Here is a 26,574-nt window from a genome sequence, read left to right as displayed (position 1 = left end):
ATAAGGTTGGATGGTTGGTGTGTTTGTCATAAGGTTAGATGGTTGGTGTGTGTTTGTCATAAGGTTGGATGGTTGGTGTGTTTGTCATAAGGTTAGATGGTTGGTGTGTTTGTCATAAGGTTAGATGGTTGGTGTGTGTTTGTCATAAGGTTGGATGGTTGGTGTGTTTGTCATAAGGTTGGATGGTTGGTGTGTGTTTGTCATAAGGTTAGATGGTTGGTGTGTGTTTGTCATAAGGTTGGATGGTTGGTGTGTTTGTCATAAGGTTGGATGGTTGGTGTGTTTGTCATAAGGTTAGATGGTTGGTGTGTTTGTCATAAGGTTAGATGGTTGGTGTGTTTGTCATAAGGTTGGATGGTTGGTGTGTTTGTCATAAGGTTGGATGATTGGTGTGTTTGTCATAAGGTTGGATGGTTGGTATGTGTGTTTGTGTCATAAGGTTAGATGGTTGGTGTGTTTGTCATAAGGTTGGATGGTTGGTGTGTTTGTCATAAGGTTGGATGGTTGGTGTGTTTGTAATAAGGTTGGATGGTTGGTGTGTTTGTCATAAGGTTGGATGGTTGGTGTGTTTGTCATAAGGTTGGATGGTTGGTGTGTTTGTCATAAGGTTAGATGGTTGGTGTGTTTGTCATAAGGTTAGATGGTTGGTGTGTTTGTCATAAGGTTGGATGGTTGGTGTGTTTGTCATAAGGTTGGATGGTTGGTGTGTTTGTCATAAGGTTGGATGGTTGGTGTGTGTGTTTGTGTCATAAGGTTAGATGGTTGGTGTGTTTGTCATAAGGTTGGATGGTTGGTGTGTTTGTCATAAGGTTAGATGGTTGGTGTGTTTGTCATAAGGTTGGATGGTTGGTGTGTTTGTCATAAGGTTGGATGGTTGGTGTGTGTTGTCATAAGGTTGGATGGTTGGTGTGTTTGTCATAAGGTTGGATGGTTGGTGTGTTGTCATAAGGTTGGATGGTTGGTGTGTTTGTCATAAGGTTAGATGGTTGGTGTGTTTGTCATAAGGTTGGATGGTTGGTGTGTGTTTGTCATAAGGTTGGATGGTTGGTGTGTTTGTCATAAGGTTGGATGGTTGGTGTGTGTTTGTCATAAGGTTAGATGGTTGGTGTGTGTTTGTCATAAGGTTGGATGGTTGGTGTGTTTGTCATAAGGTTAGATGGTTGGTGTGTGTTTGTCATAAGGTTGGATGGTTGGTGTGTTTGTCATAAGGTTAGATGGTTGGTGTGTGTTTGTCATAAGGTTGGATGGTTGGTGTGTTTGTCATAAGGTTAGATGGTTGGTGTGTGTTTGTCATAAGGTTGGATGGTTGGTGTGTTTGTCATAAGGTTAGATGGTTGGTGTGTTTGTCATAAGGTTGGATGGTTGGTGTGTGTTTGTCATAAGGTTGGATGGTTGGTGTGTGTTTGTCATAAGGTTGGATGGTTGGTGTGTTTGTCATAAGGTTGGATGGTTGGTGTGTTTGTCATAAGGTTGGATGGTTGGTGTGTTTGTCATAAGGTTGGATGGTTGGTGTGTTTGTCATAAGGTTAGATGGTTTGGTTTCTCTGCTCTGACTCAGTTATATTGCCTCTAGCTGGCTTGGTCATGCTAGTAACAATCTAACAGTGAAAACAGACAGACCATCAGTTCAGAGAGATGATGTTTCCTAACCAGAGTTAAAACATCCAGGTTTTCTACAGGTCACCAGTTCGAATGTTTCCTAACCTTGTTCTTCTTCTGTCCATTTTTACAGAACCCAAGTGTTCTTCCTTTCACAACCCGCTTTTCTCCTGGATTTGCATGTCTCTTTCCAACCCCTCCCCCCCTCTTCCAGAGCCCTACATTCATAGAACAAAAGGTGCTATCTAGAACCTAAAATAGTTATTTGGCGTTCTCCAGGAGAAGAGAGAGGAGGAGAACCCTTTGAAGAACCCTTTTTGGTTCTAGGTTAAACCCTTTTGGTTCCAGGTTGAACCCTTTCCACAGAGGGTTCTACATGGACAGCCAAAGAACCCTTTTGGAACCCTTTTTTCTAAGAGTGTAGACCATAGTGTCCTTCCTCCACCATTCCCTGAATCCAACCTGGTTTAAACCCCTCTCTCTCTCTCTACCTCCCTCCCCTCTCTCTCTCCCTCTCTCTCCCCTCTCTCTCCCTCCCTCCCTCCCTCCCTCTCTCTCTCTACCTCCCTCCCCTCTCTCTCTCCCTCTCCCTCCCCTCTCTCTCTCCCTCTCTCTCCCCTCTCTCTCTCTTTTTCTCTCTCTTTTTCTCTCTCTTTTTCTCTCTCTTTTTCTCTCTCTCTCTCTCTCTCTCTCTCTCTCTCTCTCTCTCTCTCTCCCTATCTCTCACTCTCTCTCTCTACCTCCCTCTCCCCCTCTCTCTCCCCTCTCCAGATCCCTATGCCATAGTTTCGTTCCTCCACCAGAGCCAGAAGACGGTGACGGTGCGTAACACGTTGAACCCCACCTGGGACCAGACACTCATCTTCTACGAGGTGGAGGTGTTTGGAGACGCTGATGTGACAGAGAGAAACCCTCCTAACATAGTGGTGGAGCTGTACGATCAGGATACATATGTGAGTCAATATTCATGAATTGACCAATTTATCATTCAAGCGTGCAAGTAAGCAGGCAGACAAGCAAACAGGCAGATAAGTAGTCAGGCAAGCAAACAGGCAGGTAAGTAGTCAGGCAAGCAAACAGGCAGGTAAGTAGTCAGGCAAGCAAATAGACAGGTAAGTAGTCAGGCAAGCAAACAGGCAGGTAAGTAGTCAGGCAAGCAAATAGGCAGATAAGTAGTCAGGCAAGCAAACAGGCAGATAAGTAGTCAGGAAAGCAAACAGACAGGTAAGTAGTCAGGCAGGCAAATAGGCAGATAAGTAGTCAGGCAAGCAAACAGGCAGATAAGTAGTCAGGCAAGCAAACAGGCAGGTACGTAGTCAGGCAAGCAAATAGGCAGGTACGTAGTCAGGCAAGCAAATAGGCAGATAAGTAGTCAGGCAAGCAAACAGGCAGATAAGTAGTCAGGCAAGCAAACAGGCAGGTACGTAGTCAGGCAAGCAAACAGGCAGATAAGTAGTCAGGCAAGCAAATAGGCAGGTAAGTAGTCAGGCAAGCAAATAGGCAGGTAAGTAGTCAGACAAGCAAACAGGTAGGTACGTAGTCAGGCAAGCAAACAGGCAGATAAGTAGTCAGGCAAGCAAACAGGCAGATAAGTAGTCAGGCAAGCAAACAGGCAGATAAGTAGGCAGGCAAGCAAACAGGCAGATAAGTAGGCAGGCAAGCAAACAGGCAGGTAAGTAGTCAGGCACGCAAACAGGCAGATAAGTAGTCAGGAAAGCAAACAGGCAGATAAGTAGTCAGGCAAGCAAACAGGCAGATAAGTAGTCAGGCAAGCAAACAGGCAGATAAGTAGGCAGGCAAGCAAACAGGCAGATAAGTAGTCAGGCAAGCAAATAGACAGGTAAGTAGTCAGGCAAGCAAACAGACAGGTAAGTAGTCAGGCAAGCAAACAGGCAGATAAGTAGGCAGGCAAGCAAATAGACAGGTAAGTAGTCAGGCAAGCAAACAGGCAGGTAAATAGGCAGGCAAGCAAACAGGCAGGTAAGTAGGCAGGCAAGCAAACAGGCAGATAAATAGTCAGGCAAGCAAACAGGCAGGTAAGTAGTCAGGCAAGCAAACAGGCAGATAAGTAGTCAGGCAAGCAAATAGACAGGTAAGTAGTCAGGCAAGCAAATAGGCAGATAAGTAGTCAGGCAAGCAAACAGGCAGATAAGTAGGCAGGCAAGCAAATAGACAGGTAAGTAGTCAGGCAAGGAAACAGGCAGGTAAGTAGTCAGGCAAGCAAATAGGCAGATAAGTAGGCAGGCAAGCAAATAGACAGGTAAGTAGTCAGGCAAGCAAACAGGCAGGTAAGTAGTCAGGCAAGCAAATAGGCAGGTAAGTAGTCAGACAAGCAAACAGGCAGATAAGTAGGCAGGCAAGCAAATAGACAGGTAAGTAGTCAGGCAAGCAAACAGGCAGGTAAATAGGCAGGCAAGCAAACAGGCAGATAAGTAGGCAGGCAAGCAAACAGGCAGATACGTAGGCAGGCAAGCAAACAGGCAAGCATGCAAACAGGCAGATAAGTAGGCAGGCAAGCAAACAGGCAGATACGTAGGCAGGCAAGCAAACAGGCAAGCAAGCAAACAGGCAGATAAGTAGGCAGGCAAGCAAACAGGCAGGTAAATAGGCAGGCAAGCAAACAGGCAGATACGTAGGCTGGCAAGCAAACAGGCAGATACGTAGGCTGGCAAGCAAACAGGCAGATACGTAGGCAGGCAAGCAAACAGGCAAGCAAGCAAACATGCAGATAAGTAGGCAGGCACGCAAACAGGCAGGTAAGTAGACAGGCAAGCAAGTAGTAAGGTAAATAGGCAGGCAAGCAAACAGGCAGTTAAGTAGGCTGGCAAGCAAACAGGCAGATACGTAGGCAGGCAAGCAAACAGGCAAGCAAGCAAACAGGCAGATAAGTAGGCAGGCACGCAAACAGGCAGGTAAGTAGACAGGCAAGCAAGTAGTAAGGTAAATAGGCAGGCAAGCAAACAGGCAGTTAAGTAGGCAGGCAAGCAAACAGGCAGATAAGTAGGCAGGCAAGCAAACAGGCAGATACGTAGGCAGGCAAGCAAACAGGCAGGCAAGCAAACAGGTAGGTAAGTAGGCAGGCAAGCAACCAGGCAAGCAAGCTAACAGGCAGATAAGTAGGAAGGCAAACATGCAGATAAGTAGGCAGGCACGCAAGAAGGCAGGTAAGTAGGCTGGCAAGCAGGTAGGCAGGTAAAGAGGCAGGCAAGCTAACAGGCTAAAAAGCAGGCAGGCAAGTAGATAATCAATCTGATATCTGATTACATCATGCCTGGGTCTTCCTGTGTGTAACTGTCTTGTCATTCCCCTCCCATCCCATAGGGGGCAGATGAGTTCATGGGTCGCTGTGTGTGTCAGCCCTCCACGACCCCCTCCCCTCGTCTGGCCTGGTATCCAATCAGGAGGGGAGACAGGAGCGCAGGAGAACTACTGGCTGCCTTTGAACTCATACGGCGAGAGAAGGTGTGTCTCTGTGTGTATCTGTGTGTATCTGTGTGTGTTCTCTGTGTGTATCTGTGTATGTTCTCTGTGTCTCTCTGTCTCTGTGTGTGTCTGTGGTGTCTGTGTGTGTTCTATTTGTGTGTGTGTGTGTGTGTGTGTGTTATCTGTCTGTATCTGTGTGTGTGTGTGTGTGTGTCTGTATCTGTGTGTGTCTCTGTCTGTATCTGTGTGTATCTGTCTGTCTCTCTGTCATGGTCCTAGCAATGTAGGAAATACGTGTGTGTCTGTGTCTGATTCCTGAGTCAGAGAGACAGTTGGAGTCTGGATACTATCAGCCATGCGCTGTGTGTGCGTGCGTTTGTGTGCGTGCGTGCGTATGCGTATGCGTGTGGAGGCGGCTGAGTCCCGTAGGGCTAATATTCTGCTTTTTGATGAGCAGAGCTGTTTTCCCGGAGGATGAGGGGATATTTCAATATGACCACATTTCTGTTCTTTCTCTTTTTCATTATGTTTCTCTCTTTATCTTTATTTATCACTCTCTCTCTCCTCCCTCTCTCTCTCCTCCCTCTGTCATCTCTCCCTCTCTCTCTCCTCCCTCTGTCATCTCTCCCACTGTCATCCCTCCCTCTCTCTCTCCTCCCTCTGTCATCTCTCCCTCTCTCTCTCCTCCCTCTGTCATCCCTCCCTCTCTCTCTCCTCCCTCTGTCATCCCTCCCACTGTCATCCCTCCCTCTCTCTCTCCTCCCTCTGTCATCTCTCCCTCTCTCTCTCCTCCCTCTGTCATCTCTCCCTCTCCCTCTCCTCCCTCCCTCCCTCTCTCTCTCCTCCCTCTGTCATCCCTCCCTCTCTCTCTCCTCCCTCTGTCATCCCTCCCTCTCTCACTCATCCCTCTGTCATCTCTCCCTCTCTCTCTCCTCCCTCTGTCTTCTCTCCCTCTCCCTCTTGTTCCCACAGCCCGCTGTTCATCACATCCCTGGACAGGAGGTTAGTCTGATCACACACACACACACACACACGGACACACACGGACACACACGGACACACACACACATTAATGTCTCTCACTCTCTCTCTCTCCCTCCCCCTCTCTCTCTCCCTCCCCTCTCTCTCCCCCTCCCCCTCTCTCTCTCTGTAACAGGGAGACATCCCCCCTCACATTATGGATGAGGTAAGAATGACATTTTTTGACATAATACTTTAAAATCCTATTGTTATGTTTTATAAATAACATGTGCTATGCATCTCTCCTTCATCTTCCTCCCTCTCTCCTTCATCTTCCTCCCTCTCAGGTCTTTCTCACTGGATTCCTCTCAGAAAACCAGCAATGGGTACACACACACACTCACACTCACACTCACAGACACACACACACACACACAGACACACACACGGACACGCACAGACACACGCACGGATACACACGGACACACACGGACACACGCACGGACACGCACAGACACATGCACGGATACATGCACACACACACACACGGACGGACACACTGACACACAGGAAACAGAGAAGCAACACAAACAGGGTTTATTTGTTGCAGTTTGATGTATCTTCCTCAACAACTCTGTCACAATGTGTCTCATCTTCACCGTGTTCATCCACTTCATCCTAATCCGTTCCTCTCAAACTCCACTCCGTGTTTTCTCACTGAACCATCTTGTGTTAATTCATCCTAATCCGTTCCTCTCAAACTCCACTCCGTGTTTTCTCACTGAACCATCTTGTGTTAATTCATCCTAATCCGTTCCTCTCAAACTCCACTCCGTGTTTTCTCACTGAACCATCTTGTGTTAATTCATCCTAATCCGTTCCTCTCAAACTCCACTCCGTGTATCTCACTGAACCATCTTGTGTTAATTCATCCTAATCCGTTCCTCTCAAACTCCACTCCGTGTTTTCTCACTGAACCATCTTGTGTTAATTCATCCTAATCCGTTTCTCTCAAACTCCACTCCGTGTTTTCTCACGGAACCATCTTGTGTTAATTCATCCTAATCCGTTCCTCTCAAACTCCACTCCGTGTTTTCTCACTGAACCATCTTGTGTTAATTCATCCTAATCCGTTCCTCTCAAACTCCACTCCGTGTTTTCTCACTGAACTATCTTGTGTTGATTGCCTGGGCAATTTTGAAAATGTCCTTTCATTCGTTTTTGACTGAAATACACCACTGTTGAATGTGCTGATCTTTATCGTCACATTGTTGTCACGTTATCGTCACGTTATCGTCACGTTATCGTCACGTTATTTGTCCACTAACGTTCCTTTAACTGTTACGGCTAGGCGTGCCACTAGTGGCACACCTCGACAACATCCGGTGAAATTGCAGAGCGCCAAATTCAAACTACAGTATTATAAATATTTAGCTTTCATGAAAATATACGTGTAATACATCAAAATAAAGCTTAACTTCTTGTTAATCCAGCCGCTGTGTCAGATTTCAAAAAGGCTTTACGGCGAAAGCTCACCATGCGATTATCTGAGGACAGCGCCCCGCATACAAATGCATAACAAATCATTTTCAACCAGGCAGTTGCGACACGAAAGTCAGAAATAGCGATAAAATATATGCCTTTCTTCTGTTGGCACTCCAAAAGGTCCCAGTTACTTTACAAATGGTACTTTTGTTCGATAAAGTCCTTCTTTATATCCATAAAAACTCAGTTTAGCTGGCGCGCTTCAGTCAATAATCCACCCAGTTTCCCTCCTTCAAAATGCATACAAAATGAATCCCAAACGTTACTAATAAACTTTTCCAAACAAGTCAATCAACGTTTATAATCAAACCTCAGGTACCCTAATACGCAAATAAACTATACAATTTAAGACGGAGAATCGTTATTGTCTTTACCGGAGATAAACAAAAAGAACGCGCTCTCGTCCACGCGCTTGGAAAAACTACAGCCAAAATGGGAGCCACTTAGAAAAACTACAACCAGCCTGAAACTCTTTCTAAAGACTGTTGACATCTAGTGGAAGCCCTAGGAACTGCAATCGGGGAGGATTTCGCCTTATAATAAAAGTGACAGCCATTGAAAACAGGTTTTTTGGGGGGGATGGTTTGTCCTTGGGGTTTCGCCTGCCATATCAGTTCTGTTATACTCACAGACAATATTTTAACAGTTTTAGAAACTTTCGAGTGTTTTCTATCCAAATATACCAATTATATGTATATCCTAGCTTCTGGGCCTGAGTAGCAGGCAGTTTACTTTGGGCATGCTTTTTATCCGGACGTGAAAATACTGACCCCTAGCCCAAAGAGGTTGTATAGCAGCATGTTAAAATACACACTTATGTCTCAATGTTTCCCCTGCTGGTGTTGTCTCACATATATTACATTTTGTCCCCTGTGGATGACCTCACGCCTCTGACCCATCCCTGTCCTGTGTTCTGATTGGCAGCCCAAGGATTCCGACCTGCCGTGCCCGCCCCCCCAGAGAGAACCCAACGTCTACATGGTTCCTCAGGGGATCAAACCGGTTCTACAACGTACTGCTATAGAGGTGCTATTCTACTACAACTGTACTATACTACTATACTACCACTAATACTACTACTGTACTATACTAATACCGTTGTACTATACTACCACTAATACTACTACTGTACTATACTACTATACCGCCACTAATACTGATACTGTACTATACTACTACTACTGTACTATACTACCACTAATACTACTACTGCACTATACTACTATGCCCCCACTAATACCACTACTGTACCAGACTACTATACCACCACTAATACTACCACTATACTACACCACTATACCACCACGGGCACTACTGCTGCGCTATGCTACTATACTACCACTAATACTACTACTGTACCATACTACCACTACTGTGCTATACTACACATGTATTTTACTACCACTAATACTACTACTGCACTATACTACTACTGCTGTCATATACCACTATACTATTACTGGTACCACTACTGTAGTATACTACTATACTACGACTAATACTCCTACTGTACTATACTACTCCTACTACTGTACTATACTACTCCTACTACTGTACTATACTACTACTGCTGTCATATACTGCTATACTACTACTAGTACTACTACTGCACTATACTACTACTGCTGTCGTATATTACTATACTACTACTAGTACTATACTACTAATACTACTACTGATGTCACCCAATACTATACTACTACCACTGTACTACCACTAACACTACTACTGTACTATACTAATACTAATACTACTACTCTCATATACTACTATATTACTACTAGTACTAATACTACCATTCTACTATACCACTACTAATACTACTGTGCTATATTACTACTAATACTACTACTGTGCTATATTACTATACTTCCACTGCTGTCATATACTACTATACTATTACCAATGCTACTAATGTACTATATTACTACTAATACTACTACTGTGCTATATTACTATACTTCCACTGCTGTCATATACTACTATACTATTGCCAATGCTACTACTGTACTATATTACTACTAATACTACTACTGTGCTATATTACTATACTTCCACTGCTGTCATATACTACTATACTATTACCAATGCTACTACTGTACTATACTACTGCTAATACTACTACTGTACTATATTACTATACTACTACTGCTGTCATATACTACTACTCATACCACTACTGCTGCCATATACTACTATAATATTACTAGTACTACTACTGTACTATAATACTACTGCTGTCATATACTACTACACTATCACTAATACTACTACTTTAGTATACTCTACTACCACTATACCACTACTAGTAACCATGCGAATGTACTATACTACCATTAATACTACTACTGTGCTATACTACCATGATACTACTAACACTACTACTGTGCTATACTATAATTCCACTGTACTATATTACTGTACTACTAATACCACTACTGTGCTATACTATAATACTACTGTATTATACTACTACTGTACTATACTGCTACTAATTATACTACTTTACTATACTGCTATTCTACTACAAATACTACTGCTGCACTATATTACCACTACCACTAATACTGTACTATACTACTATACTACTGTATTATAATACTAGTGATAATCCTACTGTGCTATACTACCACTGTACTACGACTACTCATACTGCTACTATACTTCTATACCACTAATACTCATATGGTACTATAATATTATATGACTGCTAAACTACTACTGTACTATACTGCTGCTACTACTATACTACAACCAATACTACTACTATACTATAATACTAATACTACTACTGTGCTACTACTATATTATACTTCCATACCACTAATACCCCTACTCTATTATACTGCTATACTACTACTACCAATACCACTACTGTATTATGTCACTATACTACTAATGATACTACTGCTGTACTACACATACTATACTACCACTAATACTACTATATTACCATACTGCTGCTGTAATATACTACAACTAGTAACACTATCAATGTACTATACTGCCATGCTGCTATTAATACTGCTACTGCGCTATACTACTATATTACTACTACATCGGTATACTATACTACCGCTGTGTGATACTACTATACTACTACTGTACTGTACCGCTATACTACTACTGCACCATATTACTATGTTACTGTTAATACTACTACTTTACTATACTACTACTCATACTACTCGTGTACTATACTTCTTTATCGCTAATACTACTTCTGTACTACTTTACTACTATTAATACTACTACTGTACTATACTGCTACTCATACTACTAGTGTATTCTTCTTCTATACCACTAATACCACTTTTATAATACTTTACTACTATTAATACTACTACTGTGCTATACTTCTATAATACTACTAATACTACTACGGTGCTATACTACTAGTGATACTACTACTGTACTATAATACTAATACTACTACTGTACTATACTACTACTGTAACATCTACATGGATCCACACGGTATCAAACCTGTTCTATAGAGGTAACTTAGATACTGTTATCTCTCTTCTTCTCTCTCTCTCTCCATCCATTCTTTCTCCTCTCCAGATCTTGGCATGGGGAGTGCGTAACCTGAAGAGCTTCCAGCTAGCTAGCGTTACCTCTCCCAGCCTGCAGGTGGAGTGTGGAGGCAACATGGTTCAGTCCTGCGTCATACGATCTACAAAGAAGAAACCCAACTTCGACATCAACACACTCCTCATAGACGTGGTAAGACCTAGTTCCAAACCCATCACTAGTTTCTATGTCAAGGCTTTAACCCTTACCCCCTACCTTCATCACTAGTCTCTACACTCCTACCCTTCATCACTGGTCTCTACACTCCTACCCTTCACCCTAGCCCCTTACCCCCTACCTTCATCACTGGTCTCTATACTTCTACCCTTCACCCTAGCCCCTTACCCCCTACCTTCACCACTGGTCTCTACACTCCTACCCTTGACCCTAGCCCCTTACCCCCTAACTTCATCACTGGTCTCTACACTCCTACCCTTGACCCTAGCCCCTTACCCCCTACCTTCATCACTAGTCTCTACACTCCTACCCTTCACCCTAGCCCCTTACCCCCTACCTTCATCACTAGTCTCTACACTCCTACCCTTCATCACTAGTCTCTACACTCCTACCCTTCACCCTAGCCCCTACCTTCATCACTAGTCTCTACACTCCTACCCTTCACCCTAACCCCTACCTTCATCACTAGTCTCTACACTCCTACCCTTCACCCTAGCCCCTACCTTCATCACTAGTCTCTACACTCCTACCCTTCATCACTAGTCTCTACACTCCTACCCTTCATCACTAGTCTCTACACTCCTACCCTTCACCCTAGCCCCTTACCCCCTAACTTCATCACTGGTCTCTACACTCCTACCCTTGACCCTAGCCCCTTACCCCCTACCTTCATCACTAGTCTCTACACTCCTACCCTTCATCACTAGCCTCTATACTTCTACCCGTCACCCTAGCCCCTTATCCCCTACCTTCATCACTAGTCTCTACACTCCTACCCTTCATCACTAGCCTCTATACTTCTACCCGTCACCCTAGCCCCTTACCCCCTACCTTCATCACTAGTCTCTACACTCCTACCCTTCATCACTAGCCTCTATACTTCTACCCTTCACCCTAGCCCCTTACCCCCTACCTTCATCACTAGTCTCTACACTCCTACCCTTCACCCTAGCCCCTTACCCCCTACCTTCATCACTAGTCTCTACACTCCTACCCTTCATCACTAGTCTCTACACTCCTACCCTTCACCCTAGCCCCTTACCCCCTACCTTCATCACTGGTCTCTACACGCCTACCCGTCACCCTAGCCCCTTACCCCCTACCTTCATCACTGGTCTCTACACGCCTACCCGTCACCCTAGCCCCTTACCCCCTGCCTTCATCACTTGCCTCTATACTTCTACCCTTCATCACTAGTCTCTACACTCCTACCCTTCATCACTAGCCTCTATACTTCTACCCTTCACCCTAGCCCCCTACCCCCTGGCTTCATCACTGGTCTCTACACTCCTACCCTTCACCCTAGCCCCTTACCCCCTGCCTTCATCACTTGCCTCTATACTTCTACCCTTCATCACTAGTCTCTACACTCCTACCCTTCATCACTAGCCTCTATACTTCTACCCTTCACCCTAGCCCCCTACCCCCTGCCTTCATCACTGGTCTCTACACTCCTACCCTTCACCCTAGCCCCTTATCCACATGGCCCAGTTCCAAACCGACCACCAGGCCGTTACTCCTTGCTTTCACTAGCTACCTCAGACCCGATAAACTTAGTTTGATTGAGAACTAGAATACAAGTGACTAATGACCTTCCTGTGGTCTATTACTAGAATCAGTGTTATTCAACAATATGGTTCCTACAGTATGTAGAATCAGTGTTATTTGACAATATGGTTCCTACAGTATGTAGAATCAGTGTTATTTGACAATATGGTTCCTACAATGTGTAGAATCAGTGTTATTCAACAATATGGTTCCTACAGTGTGTAGAATCAGTGTTATTCAACAATATGGTCCTACAGTATGTAGAATCAGTGTTATTTGACAATATGGTTCCTACAATGTGTAGAATCAGTGTTATTCAACAATATGGTTCCTACAGTGTGTAGAATCAGTGTTATTCAACAATATGGTTCCTACAGTGTGTAGAATCAGTGTTATTCAACAATATGGTCCTACAGTGTGTAGAATCAGTGTTATTCAACAATATGGTTCCTACAGTGTGTAGAATCAGTGTTATTTGACCATATGGTCTGGTCCTACAGTATGTAGAATCAGTGTTATTTGACAATATGGTCTGGTCCTACAGTATGTAGAATCAGTGTTATTTGACAATATGGTCTGGTCCTACAGTATGTAGAATCAGTGTTATTTGACCATATGGTCTGGTCCTACAGTATGTAGAATCAGTGTTATTTGACCATATGGTCTGGTCCTACAGTATGTAGAATCAGTGTTATTTGACCATATGGTCTGGTCCTACAGTATGTAGAATCAGTGTTATTCAACAATATGGTCTGGTCCTACAGTATGTAGAATCAGTGTTATTTGACCATATGGTCTGGTCCTACAGTATGTAGAATCAGTGTTATTCAACAATATGGTTCCTACAGTATGTAGAATCAGTGTTATTCAACAATATGGTTCCTACAGTGTGTAGAATCAGTGTTATTCAACAATATGGTTCCTACAGTATGTAGAATCAGTGTTATTCAACAATATGGTTCCTACAGTGTGTAGAATCAGTGTTATTCAACAATTTGGTTCCTACAGTATGTAGAATCAGTGTTATTCAACAATATGGTCCTACAGTATGTAGAATCAGTGTTATTCAACAATATGGTTCCTACAGTGTGTAGAATCAGTGTTATTCAACAATATGGTTCCTACAGTATGTAGAATCAGTGTTATTCAACAATATGGTCCTACAGTATGTAGAATCAGTGTTATTCAACAATATGGTTCCTACAGTGTGTAGAATCAGTGTTATTCAACAATATGGTTCCTACAGTATGTAGAATCAGTGTTATTCAACAATATGGTTCCTACAGTGTGTAGAATCAGTGTTATTCAACAATATGGTTCCTACAGTATGTAGAATCAGTGTTATTCAACAATATGGTCCTACAGTATGTAGAATCAGTGTTATTCAACAATTTTTTAATGTATTTTTTATTTCACCTTTATTTAATTAGATAGGTCAGTTGAGAACAAGTTCTCATTTACAACTGTGACCTGGCCAAGATAAAGCAAAGCAGTGCGACACAAACAACAAGACAGAGTTACACATGGAATAAACAAGCGTACAGTCAATAACACAATAGAAAAAGTCTATATACAGTGTGCGTAAATGGCGTGAGGAGGTAAGGCAATAAATAGGCCATAGTAGCGAAGTAATTACAATTTAGCAAATTAACACTGGAGTGATAGATGTGCAGATGATGATGTACAAGTGGAAATACTGGTGTGCAAAAGAGCAGGAAAGTAAATAAAAACAATATGGGGATGAGGTAGGCAGATTGGATGGGCTATTTACAGCTGGACTATGTACAGCTGGTGCGATCAGTAAGCTGCTCAGATAGCTGATGTTTAAAGCTACAGAGGGAGATATGAGTCTCCAACTTCAGTGATTTTTGCAATTTGTTCCAGTCATTGGCAGCAGAGAACTGGAAGGAAAGGCGGCCAAAGAGGTGTTGGCTTTGGGGATGACCAGTGAGATATACCTGCTGGAGCGCGTGCTACGGGTGGGTGTTGTTATGGTGACCAGTGTGCTGAGACAAGGCGGAGCTTTACCTAGCAACGACTTATAGATGACCTGGAGCCAGTGGGTCCGGCGACGAATATGTAGCGAGGGCCAGCCGACGAGAGCATACAGGTCGCAGTGGTGGGTGGTATATGGGGCTTTGGTGACAAAAACGGATGGCACTGTGATAGTCTGCATCCAGTTTGCTGAGTAGATTGTTGAAGGCTATTTTGTAAATGACATCGCTGAGGTCGAGGATCGGTAGGATAGTAAGTTTCACAAGGGAATGTTTGGCAGCGTGAGTGAAGGAGGCTTTGTTGCAAAATAGGAAGCCGATTCTATATTTAATTTTGGATTGGAGATGTTTAATATGAGTCTGGAAGGAGAGTTTACAGTCTAGCCAGACACCTAGGTATTTGTAGTTGTCCACATATTCTAAGAACCGTCCAGAGTAGTGATGCTAGTCGGGCGGGCGGGTGCAGGCAGCGATCGGTTGTAGCATGCATTTAGTTTTACTAGCGTTTAAGAGCAGTTGGAGGCCACAGAAGGAGTGTTGTATGGCATTGAAGCTCATTTGGAGGTTAGTTAACACAGTGCCCAAAGAAAGGCAAGACGTATACAGAATGGTGTCGTCCGCGTAGAGGTGGATCAGGGAATCACCAGCAGCAAGAGCAACATCATTGATATATACAGAGAAAAGAGTCGGCCCAAGAAGTGAACCCTGTGGTACCCCCATAGAGACTGCCAGAGGTCCGGACAACAGACCCTCCGATTTGACACACTGAACTCTATCTGAGAAGTAGTTGGTGAACCAAGTTAAACAATTTAAAGGCAATGCTACCAAATACTAACTGAGTGTATGTAAACTTCTGACCCACTGGGAATGTGATGAAAGAAATAAAAGCTGAAATAAATCATTCTCTCTACTATTATTCTGACATTTCACATTCTTAAAATAAAGTGGTGATCCTAACTGACCTAAGACAGGGAATTTTTACTAGGATTAAATGTCAGGAATTGTGAAAAACTGAGTTTAAATGTATTTGGCTAAGGTGTATGTAAACTTCTGACTTCAACTGTGCAACAGTTTGGGTCTAGAGTGTCACCCCCTTTGAAGAGGGGAAGACCACGGCAGCTTTCCAATCTTTAGGGATCTCGGACGATACGAAAGAGAGGTTGAACAGACCGGTAACAGGGGTTGCAACAATGGCGTTGGATCATTTTAGAAAGAAAGGGTCCAGATTGTCTAGCCCGGCTGACTTGTACGGGTCCAGGTTTTGCAGCTCTTTCAAGAACATCAGCTATCTGGATTTGGGTGAAGGAGAAGCTGGGGAGGCTTGGGGAAGTAGCTGAGGGGGGTGCGGAGCTGTTGGCCGGGGTTGAGGTAGCCAGGAAGAAAGCATGGCCAGCCGTAGAGAAATGTTTATTGAAATTCTCGATTATCGTGGATTTATCGGTGGTGACAGTGTTTCCTAGCCTCAGTGCAGTGGGCAGCTGGGAAGAGGTGCTCTTATTCTCCATGGACTATACAGTGTCCCAGAACCTTTTGGAGTTTGAGCAGCAGGATACCAATTTCTGTTTGAAAAAGCTAGCCTTTGCTTTCCTAACTGACTGCGTGTATTGGTTCCTGACTTCCCTGAAAAGTTGCATATCGCTGGGACTATTCGATGCTAGTGCAGTCCACCACAGGATGTTTTTGTGACAATAGATGTCATCATTCACCAGAACAGAGAGACTGAATGTCTAATTTCAACACAGTGCTAGGTTTTGACCAGAGCCCTGTATAGAGAATAAGTTGTCATTTGGGACACAGTCCTCATCAGGCAGAGAGAGGCCCTCCATAATGGTCCTCATCAGGCAGAGAGAGGCCCTCCATAACGGTAACTCATCAGGCAGAGAGAGGCCCTCCATAACGGTCCTCATCAGGCAGAGAGAGGCCCTCCATAACGGTCCTCATCAGACAGAGAGAGGCCCTCCATAACGGTCCTCATCAGGCAGAGAGAGGCCCTCCATAACGGTCCTCATCAGGCAGAGAGAGGCCCTCTATAACGGTAACTCATCAGGCAGAGAGAGGCCCTCCATAACGGTCCTCATCAGGCAGAGAGAGGCCCTCCATAACGGTAACTCATCAGACAGAGAGAGGCCCTCCATAACGGTCCTCATCAGGCAGAGAGAGGCCCTCCATAACGGTCCTCATCAGGCAGAGAGAGGCCCTCCATAACGGTAACTCATCAGGCAGAGAGAGGCCCTCCATAACTGTCCTCATCAGGCAGAGAGAGGCCCTCCATAACGGTCCTCATCAGGCAGAGAGAGGCCCTCCATAACTGTAACTCATCAGGCAGAGAGGCCCTCCATAACGGTCCTCATCAGGCAGAGAGAGGCCCTCCATAACGGTCCTCATCAGGCAGAGAGAGGCCCTCCATAACGGTAACTCATCAGGCAGAGAGAGGCCCTCCATAACTGTCCTCATCAGGCAGAGAGAGGCCCTCCATAACGGTCCTCATCAGGCAGAGAGAGGCCCTCCATAACTGTAACTCATCAGGCAGAGAGGCCCTCCATAACGGTCCTCATCAGGGAGAGAGAGGCCCTCCATAACGGTAACTCATCAGACAGAGAGAAGCCCTCCATAACTGTAACTCATCAGACAGAGAGAGGCCCTCCATAACTGTAACTCATCAGGCAGAGAGGCCCTCCATAACGGTAACTCATCAGACAGAGAGAGGCCCTCCATAACGGTCCTCATCAGGCAGAGAGAGGCCCTCCATAACGGTAACTCATCAGACAGAGAGAAGCCCTCCATAACGGTCCTAATCAGGTAGAGAGAGGCCCTCCATAACGGTCCTCATCAGGTAGAGAGAGGCCCTCCATAACGGTAACTCATCAGGCAGAGAGAAGCCCTCCATAACTGTAACTCATCAGACAGAGAGAAGCCCTCCATAACGGTAACTCATCAGGCAGAGAGAAGCCCTCCATAACGGTAACTCATCAGACAGAGAGAAGCCCTCCATAACGGTAACTCATCAGACAGAGAGAAGCCCTCCATAACTGTAACTCATCAGACAGAGAGAAGCCCTCCATAACTGTAACTCATCAGACAGAGAGAGGCCCTCCATAACGGTCCTCATCAGACAGAGAGAGGCCCTCCATAACGGTAACTCATCAGACAGAGAGAGGCCCTCCATAACGGTAACTCATCAGACAGAGAGAAGCCCTCCATAACGGTAACTCATCAGACAGAGAGAAGCCCTCCATAACTGTAACTCATCAGACAGAGAGAAGCCGTCCATAACTGTAACTCATCAGACAGAGAGAGGCCCTCCATAACGGTCCACATCAGACAGAGAGAGGCCCTCCATAACGGTCCTCATCAGACAGAGAGAGGCCCTCCATAACGGTAACTCATCAGGCAGAGAGAGGCCCTCCATAACGGTCCTCATCAGGCAGAGAGAGGCCTTCCATAACGGTCCTCATCAGGGAGAGAGAGGCCTTCCATAACGGTCCTCATCAGGGAGAGAGAGGCCCTCCATAACGGTAACTCATCAGGCAGAGAGAGGCCCTCCATAACGGTCCTCATCAGACAGAGAGAGGCCCTCCATAACGGTCCTCATCAGGCAGAGAGAGGCCCTCCATAACGGTCCTCATCAGGCAGAGAGAGGCCCTCTATAACGGCAACTGATCAGGCAGAGAGAGGCCCTCCATAACGGTCCTCATCAGGCAGAGAGAGGCCCTCCATAACGGTAACTCATCAGGCAGAGAGAGGCCTTCCATAACGGTCCTCATCAGGCAGAGAGAGGCCCTCCATAACGGTCCTCATCAGGCAGAGAGAGGCCCTCCATAACGGTAACTCATCAGGAAGAGAGAGGCCCTCCATAACGGTAACTCATCAGGCAGAGAGAGGCCCTCCATAACGGTCCTCATCAGGCAGAGAGAGGCCCTCCATAACGGTCCTCATCAGGCAGAGAGAGGCCCTCCATAACGGTAACTCATCAGGCAGAGAGAGGCCCTCCATAACGGTCCTCATCAGGCAGAGAGAGGCCCTCTATAACGGTAACTCATCAGGCAGAGAGAGGCCCTCCATAACGGTAACTCATCAGGCAGAGAGAGGCCCTCCATAACGGTCCTCATCAGGCAGAGAGAGGCCCTCCATAACGGTCCTCATCAGGCAGAGAGAGGCCCTCCATAACGGTAACTCATCAGACAGAGAGAGGCCCTCTATAACGGTCCTCATCAGGCAGAGAGAGGCCTTCCATAACGGTCCTCATCAGGCAGAGAGAGGCCCTCCATAACGGTAACTCATCAGGCAGAGAGAGGCCCTCCATAACGGTCCTCATCAGACAGAGAGAGGCCCTCCATAACGGTAACTCATCAGGCAGAGAGAGGCCCTCCATAACGGTCCTCATCAGGCAGAGAGAGGCCCTCCATAACGGTCCTCATCAGGCAGAGAGAGGCCCTCCATAACGGTAACTCATCAGGCAGAGAGAGGCCCTCCATAACGGTCCTCATCAGGCAGAGAGAGGCCCTCTATAACGGTAACTCATCAGGCAGAGAGAGGCCCTCCATAACGGTAACACATCAGGCAGAGAGAGGCCCTCCATAACGGTCCTCATCAGGCAGAGAGAGGCCCTCCATAACGGTCCTCATCAGGCAGAGAGAGGCCCTCCATAACGGTAACTCATCAGACAGAGAGAGGCCCTCCATAACGGTAACTCATCAGGCAGAGAGAGGCCCTCCATAACTGTCCTCATCAGGCAGAGAGGCCCTCCATAACGGTCCTCATCAGGCAGAGAGAGGCCCTCCATAACGGTCCTCATCAGGCAGAGAGAGGCCCTCCATAACTGTCCTCATCAGGCAGAGAGGCCCTCCATAACGGTCCTCATCAGGCAGAGAGAGGCCCTCCATAACTGTCCTCATCAGGCAGAAAGAGGCCCTCCATAACTGTTCTCATCAGGCAGAGAGGCCCTCCATAACGGTCCTCATCAGGCAGAGAGAGGCCTTCCATAACGGTCCTCATCAGGCAGAGAGAGGCCCTCCATAACGGTAACTCATCAGGCAGAGAGAGGCCCTCCATAACGGTCCTCATCAGGCAGAGAGAGGCCCTCCATAACGGTCCTCATCAGGCAGAGAGAGGCCCTCCATAACGGTAACTCATCAGACAGAGAGAGGCCCTCCATAACGGTCCTCATCAGGCAGAGAGAGGCCCTCCATAACGGTCCTCATCAGGGAGAGAGAGGCCCTCCATAACGGTCCTCATCAGGGAGAGAGAGGCCCTCCATAACGGTCCTCATCAGACAGAGGCCCTCCATAACGGTAACTCATCAGGGAGAGAGAGGCCCTCCATAACGGTCCTCATCAGGCAGAGAGAGGCCCTCCATAACGGTCCTCATCAGACAGAGAGAGGCCCTCCATAACGGTAACTCATCAGGGAGAGAGAGGCCCTCCATAACGGTCCTCATCAGGCAGAGAGAGGCCCTCTATAACGGTAACTCATCAGGCAGAGAGAGGCCCTCCATAACGGTAACTCATTTCTCCCACTCGGGAGGGAGTGTCGCTAACGAGGTCTATGATGAGGTTTCATTCAGATGTTGATCTTAATCAACTAATTGCAATAGACAGACTTCATTCACTCAGTACTTCTAAGTTATCAAATCGAATCACATTTTGTTTGTCACATGCGCCGAATACAACAGTGACATGCTTACTCACAAGCCCTAACCAACAATGCAGTTAAAAAAAAAACATTTTAAAATAAGAATAACAAATAATTAAAGAGAATGGTGCAAGGTATCTGTTTGACCAATAGGAATGATCTTGAGGATATCCAGACTTCCAACACCACATGTACAGAGTACAGCCATACAGTTACTGTAGAAACTAACTTTCGGTTTGACCTCATAAGGTCAACTTATTTTCAAGGCCGTCTCAAAAAGAAAAAATCATATCTGTGCCGTTCTCACTTCATTCTTAGCCAGCAGCACATATTCTGACTCCGTTTGCCCAAAACATCTCCCTCCGAGAGGTCAGGCGTGGGGATCATTCTTAGCCAGCAGCACATATTCTGACTCCGTTTGCCCAAAACATCTCCCTCCGAGAGGTCAGGCGTGGGGATCAGGATGTTCGTCCTGGAAGGGTCGTGTCCGCATGGAGATGTGTAGAAAACGTAAACAACATCATTTAATAACATTTCCAGTCTCAGACATGTGATCACGTGTTCCTGGGTTGGCTGAGCGTACTGATGTTCTGTTTAGACAGTTACACAGCAGATCCAATCAAATCTGAGGAGGGAAAATAGACATCCAATGGAATGAGAGAACAGGGCAAGGTAATGCTCTCCTAGTGGCGTGTCTGACGGGATCACACTGTGTCTTCATCCCTCTCTATTATCCATCTTCATTTCATCATCTGTTCTTTCCCCTCTCAATCGCTGTCTCCCTTATCAATTGACCATCTCTTCATCTTGATGTTTCCCACCTTCTCCCCTTCCGCTCTCCTCCTCTCTCCCCTCCTCTCTCCTCCTCCTCTCTCCTCCTCCTCTCTCCTCCTCTCCCCTCCTCTCTCCTCCTCTCTCCTCCTCTCCTCTCCTCTTCTCTCCTCCTCCTTTACTCCTTCCTCCTCCTCTCTCCTCCTGTGCCCTCCTCTCTCCTCCTCCTCTCTACTTCTCTCTCCTCATCTCTCCTCCTGTCCCCTCCTGTCCCCTCCTGTCCCCTCCTGTCCCCTCTCCTCCTCACTCCTCCTCTCCCCTCCTCTCTTCTCCTCTCTCATCCTCCTCTCCTCTCCCCTCCTCTCTTCTCTCCAGAGACTGCCCTGTGAGGAGCTGTATATGCCACCTATCATTCTGAAGATCATAGACAACAGACAGTTTGGGAGGAAACCGGTGGTGGGACAGTGTACCATCAGGAACCTGGAGGACTATCGCTGTACCCCTGAGGAAGATGGGGAGGAGGAAGAGGACGAGCTTGGTAAGAGAGGGATAGAGAGAGGAGGAGGGGCTGGAGAAAGTAGAGATGAAAGCAGTAGGGGAAAGGGAGGAAGTTGAGTTAATGGGTGTAAAGACAATATGGTGTTTGTTGATAAAGGAAGATTACATAAGACAACATAAAGCATATCACTGTCCTTGAAACGTTATCACGTGAACCATTATGAACCTTCTGCTGTATGTGCTATTCAGAGGAGAATGTCCAGACGCCTCGTGACGATGTTCTGATCGACATCGATGACAAGGAACCCCTCATCGCCTCACAGGTAGGCTCTGTCACCTATCAACCAATCGATTGATCAATCAGTCAATCAAACAACCAATGAACCAACAGATTGATCAACCAACCAACCAACAGATTGATCAATCAACGAATTCAACTTCATGAGCATTTCACACAAGGTAAAAAAACCCAGGAGAAGATGACGGTGGGAATTGATCTCTCTCCAACATGTTCCTTTGACCTGTGTGAGTGTTGATACGGTAGAGAAAGAGAAGACCGTTAACTGAATATGTACTTTATAGTCCAATAACTTCAAGAAAATAGAAAATGTTAATTAAGTTACATGCAATCTCCTTGCAGTGTGGAGTTTACACAACCTACTCCAATCCCCACCCCTGACCTCTAGCCTGACCCTGAGCTCAGTCATCTCCATGACCCTGCTCCTATAGCTCATGACCCTGAGCTCAGTCATCTCCATGACCCTGCTCCTATAGCTCATGACCCTGAGCTCAGTCATCTCCATGACCCTGCTCCTATAGCTCATGACCCTGAGCTCAGTCATCTCCATGACCCTGCTCCTATAGCTCATGACCCTGAGCTCAGTCATCTCCATGACCCTGCTCCTATAGCTCATGACCCTGAGCTCAGTCATCTCCATGACCCTGCTCCTATAGCTCATGACCCTGAGCTCAGTCATCTCCATGACCCTGCTCCTATAGCTCATGACCCTGAGCTCAGTCATCTCCATGACCCTGCTCCTATAGCTCATGACCCTGAGCTCAGTCATCTCCATGACCCTGCTCCTATAGCTCATGACCCTGAGCTCAGTCATCTCCATGACCCTGCTCCTATAGCTCATGACCCTGAGCTCAGTCATCTCCATGACCCTGCTCCTATAGCTCATGACCCTGAGCTCAGTCATCTCCATGACCCTGCTCCTATAGCTCATGACCCTGAGCTCAGTCATCTCCATGACCCTGCTCCTATAGCTCATGACCCTGAGCTCAGTCATCTCCATGACCCTGCTCCTATAGCTCATGACCCTGAGCTCAGTCATCTCCATGACCCTGCTCCTATAGCTCATGACCCTGCTCCTATATCTCATGACCCTGAGCTCAGTCATCTCCATGACCATGCTCCTATAGCTCATGACCCTGAGCTCAGTCATCTCCATGACCCTGAGCTCAGTCATCTCCATGACCCTGCTCCTATAGCTCATGACCCTGGTCCTATATCTCATGACCCTGGTCCTACAGTATATCTCATGACCTTGCTCCTATAGCTCATGACCCTGAGCTCAGTCATTTCCATGACCCTTCTCCTATAGCTCATGACCCTGGTCCTATATCTCCTGACCCTGAGCTCAGTCATCTCCATGACCCTGCTCCTATAGCTCATGACCCTGGTCCTATATCTCATGACCCTGAGCTCAGTCATCTCCATGACCCTGCTCCTATAGCTCATGACCCTGGTCCTATATCTCCATGACCCTGGTCCTACAGTATATCTCCTGACACTGGTCCTACAGTATATCTCATGACCCTGGTCCTATATCTCATGACCCTGGTCCTATATCTCATGACCCTGGTCCTACAGTATATCTCATGACCCTGCTCCTATAGCTCATGACCCTGGTCCTATATCTCATGACCCTGGTCCTACAGTATATCTCCTGACCCTGGTCCTACAGTATATCTCATGACCCTGCTCCTATAGCTCATGACCCTGGTCCTATATCTCATGACCCTGGTCCTACAGTATATCTCCTGACCCTGGTCCTACAGTATATCTCATGACCCTGGTCCTATATCTCATGACCCTGGTCCTATATCTCATGACCCTGGTCCTATATCTCATGACCCTGGTCCTATATCTCATGACCCTGGTCCTACAGTATATCTCATGACCCTGGTCCTACAGTATATCTCATGACCCTGGTCCTATATCTCATGACCCTGGTCCTATATCTCATGACCCTGGTCCTATATCTCATGACCCTGGTCCTACAGTATATCTCATGACCCTGGTCCTACAGTATATCTCATGACCCTGCTCCTATATCTCATGACCCTGGTCCTATATCTCATGACCCTGGTCCTAAATCTCCATGACCCTACAGGGCTGGGTACAGGGTTGTGTTGGGTTGGGTACAGGGCTGGGTACAGGGCTGGGTACAGGGCTGTTTTGGGTTGGGTACAGGGCTGGGTACAGGGCTGGGTACAGGGCTGTTTTGGGTTGGGTACAGGGCTGGGTACAGGGCTGGGTACAGGGCTGGGTACAGGGCTGGGTACAGGGTTGTATTGGGTTGGGTACAGGGCTGGGTACAGGGTTGTATTGGGTTGGGTACAGGGCTGGGTACAGGGCTGGGTACAGGGCTGTTTTGGGTTGGGTACAGGGTTGGGTACAGGGCTGGGTACAGGGCTGGGTACAGGGTTGTGTTGGGCTGGGTACAGGGCTGGGTACAGGGCTGGGTACAGGGTTGTATTGGGCTGGGTACAGGGCTGGGTACAGGGTTGTATTGGGTTGGGTACAGGGCTGGGTACAGGGCTGGGTACAGGGTTGTATTGGGTTGGGTACAGGGCTGGGTACAGGGCTAGGTACAGGGCAGGGTACAGAGCTGGGTACAGGGCAGGGTACAGAGCTGGGTACAGGGTTGTATTGGGTTGGGTACAGGGTTGGGTACAGGGCTGGGTACAGGGCTGGGTACAGGGTTGTATTGGGTTGGGTACAGGGCTGGGTACAGGGCTGGGTACAGGGTTGGGTACAGGGCTGGGTACAGGGTTGTATTGGGTTGGGTACAGGGCTGGGTACAGGGCTGGGTACAGGGCAGGGTACAGAGCTGGGTACAGGGCAGGGTACAGAGCTGGGTACAGGGTTGTATTGGGTTGGGTACAGGGTTGGGTACAGGGCTGGGTACAGGGCTGGGTACAGGGTTGTATTGGGTTGGGTACAGGGCTGGGTACAGGGCTGGGTACAGGGTTGTATTGGGTTGGGTACAGGGCTGGGTACAGGGCTGGGTACAGGGTTGTATTGGGTTGGGTACAGGGCTGGGTACAGGGCTGGGTACAGGGCTGGGTACAGGGCTGGGTACAGGGTTGTATTGGGTTGGGTACAGGGCTGGGTACAGGGCTGGGTACAGGGCAGGGTACAGAGCTGGGTACAGGGCAGGGTACAGAGCTGGGTACAGGGTTGTATTGGGTTGGGTACAGGGTTGGGTACAGGGCTGGGTACAGGGCTGGGTACAGGGCTGGGTACAGGGCAGGGTTCAGGGCAGGGTTCAGGGTTGTTTTGGGTAAAGACTATAAACTGACTATGACCTGGAATGTGTTCCTATTGGACCCAGAGTTTTTTATTTCTAATTTATTTTATTTCACCTTTATTTAACCAGGAAGTCCAGTTGAGAACAAGTTCTCATTTACAACTGCGACCTGACCAAGATAGAGCAAAGCAGTGCGACACAAACAACAACACAGAGCTACACATGGAATAAACAAACATACAGTCAATAACACAATAGAGAAAGTCTATATACAGTCTGTGAACGTGAGGTGAGACCGGTGGCGTGACCATGTTATGGCAATATTGGTTCATACAGTAGGTACTGTTGCCATGGTATTGTACAGAAGTCATCCTGAACTGTAGTAAAGTCCTGTCGTTATGGGGTTGCCTGTACTAAGGACAGAAACCATCCTGAACTGTAGTAAAGTCCTGTCGTTATGGGGATGCCTGTACTAAGGACAGAAGTCATCCTGAACTGTAGTAAAGTCCTGTCGTTATGGGGATGCCTGTACTAAGGACAGAAGTCATCCTGAACTGTAGTAAAGTCCTGTGGTTATGGGGATGCCTGTACTAAGGACAGAAGTCAGCCTGAACTGTAGTAAAGTCCTGTCGTTATGGGGATGCCTGTACTAAGGACAGAAGTCATCCTGAACTGTAGTAAAGTCCTGTGGTTATGGGGATGCCTGTACTAAGGACAGAAACCATCCTGAACTGTAGTAAAGTCCTGTCGTTATGGGGATGCCTATACTAAGGACAGAAACCATCCTGAACTGTAGTAAAGTCCTGTGGTTATGGGGATGCCTGTACTAAGGACAGAAACCATCCTGAACTGTAGTAAAGTCCTGTGGTTATGGGGATCCCTGTACTTCAGGGCTGGTGTGGGCAGTCAGGGGAAGAACTGTCAGGCCTGGACACAGACGTACCTTTGGCATGACCGTGTGATGGCAGAATTGCGTCATACAGTCGGTACTGTGGCCATGGTAGTGAGGTCTGGGACTTCCTTAGTGATTGGCTGGTGGTTGCCTGTACTTCAGGGCTGCTGGCTCATGTAGTCATACATTAGGTAATATTGCCACAGTGAGGCTGGGTGTGAGGCTGGTTTAGGAGGTCCTATTCGCAAGCCTGGACCCAGAGGTACCGGTGGCATGACAGTGTGAGGGAAACATTGAAATAATTTGTTCTATATTAGGCACTGTTGCCATGGTAAGGCCTGCAGCACAGAGAGCTACTGTTGCCATGGTAAGGCCTGCAGCACAGAGAGCTACTGTTGCCATGGTATGGCCTGCAGCACAGAGA

General features: G+C 46.7%; 1 protein-coding gene across 1 annotated transcript; it reads left to right on the top strand.

Moving 5' to 3' along the window:
• Positions 1-2,370: 2,370 nt before the first annotated feature.
• LOC120038065 (dysferlin-like) lies at positions 2,371-22,075 on the top strand (the record flags this gene model as incomplete). The annotated part of the gene is made up of 9 exons (XM_038984008.1): positions 2,371-2,552; positions 4,921-5,061; positions 5,995-6,024; positions 6,179-6,208; positions 6,330-6,368; positions 8,452-8,553; positions 11,092-11,253; positions 21,597-21,759; positions 21,969-22,075. Coding segments are annotated over 9 exons (956 nt in total), but the record flags the coding sequence as incomplete, so codon positions are not given.
• Positions 22,076-26,574: the final 4,499 nt, after the last annotated feature.

The sequence above is a fragment of the Salvelinus namaycush genome, unplaced genomic scaffold (genome assembly GCF_016432855.1).
Source record: "Salvelinus namaycush isolate Seneca unplaced genomic scaffold, SaNama_1.0 Scaffold2074, whole genome shotgun sequence".
Taxonomy (NCBI): Eukaryota; Metazoa; Chordata; class Actinopteri; order Salmoniformes; family Salmonidae; genus Salvelinus; species Salvelinus namaycush.
This window is presented reverse-complemented; position numbering and strand designations above follow the sequence as displayed.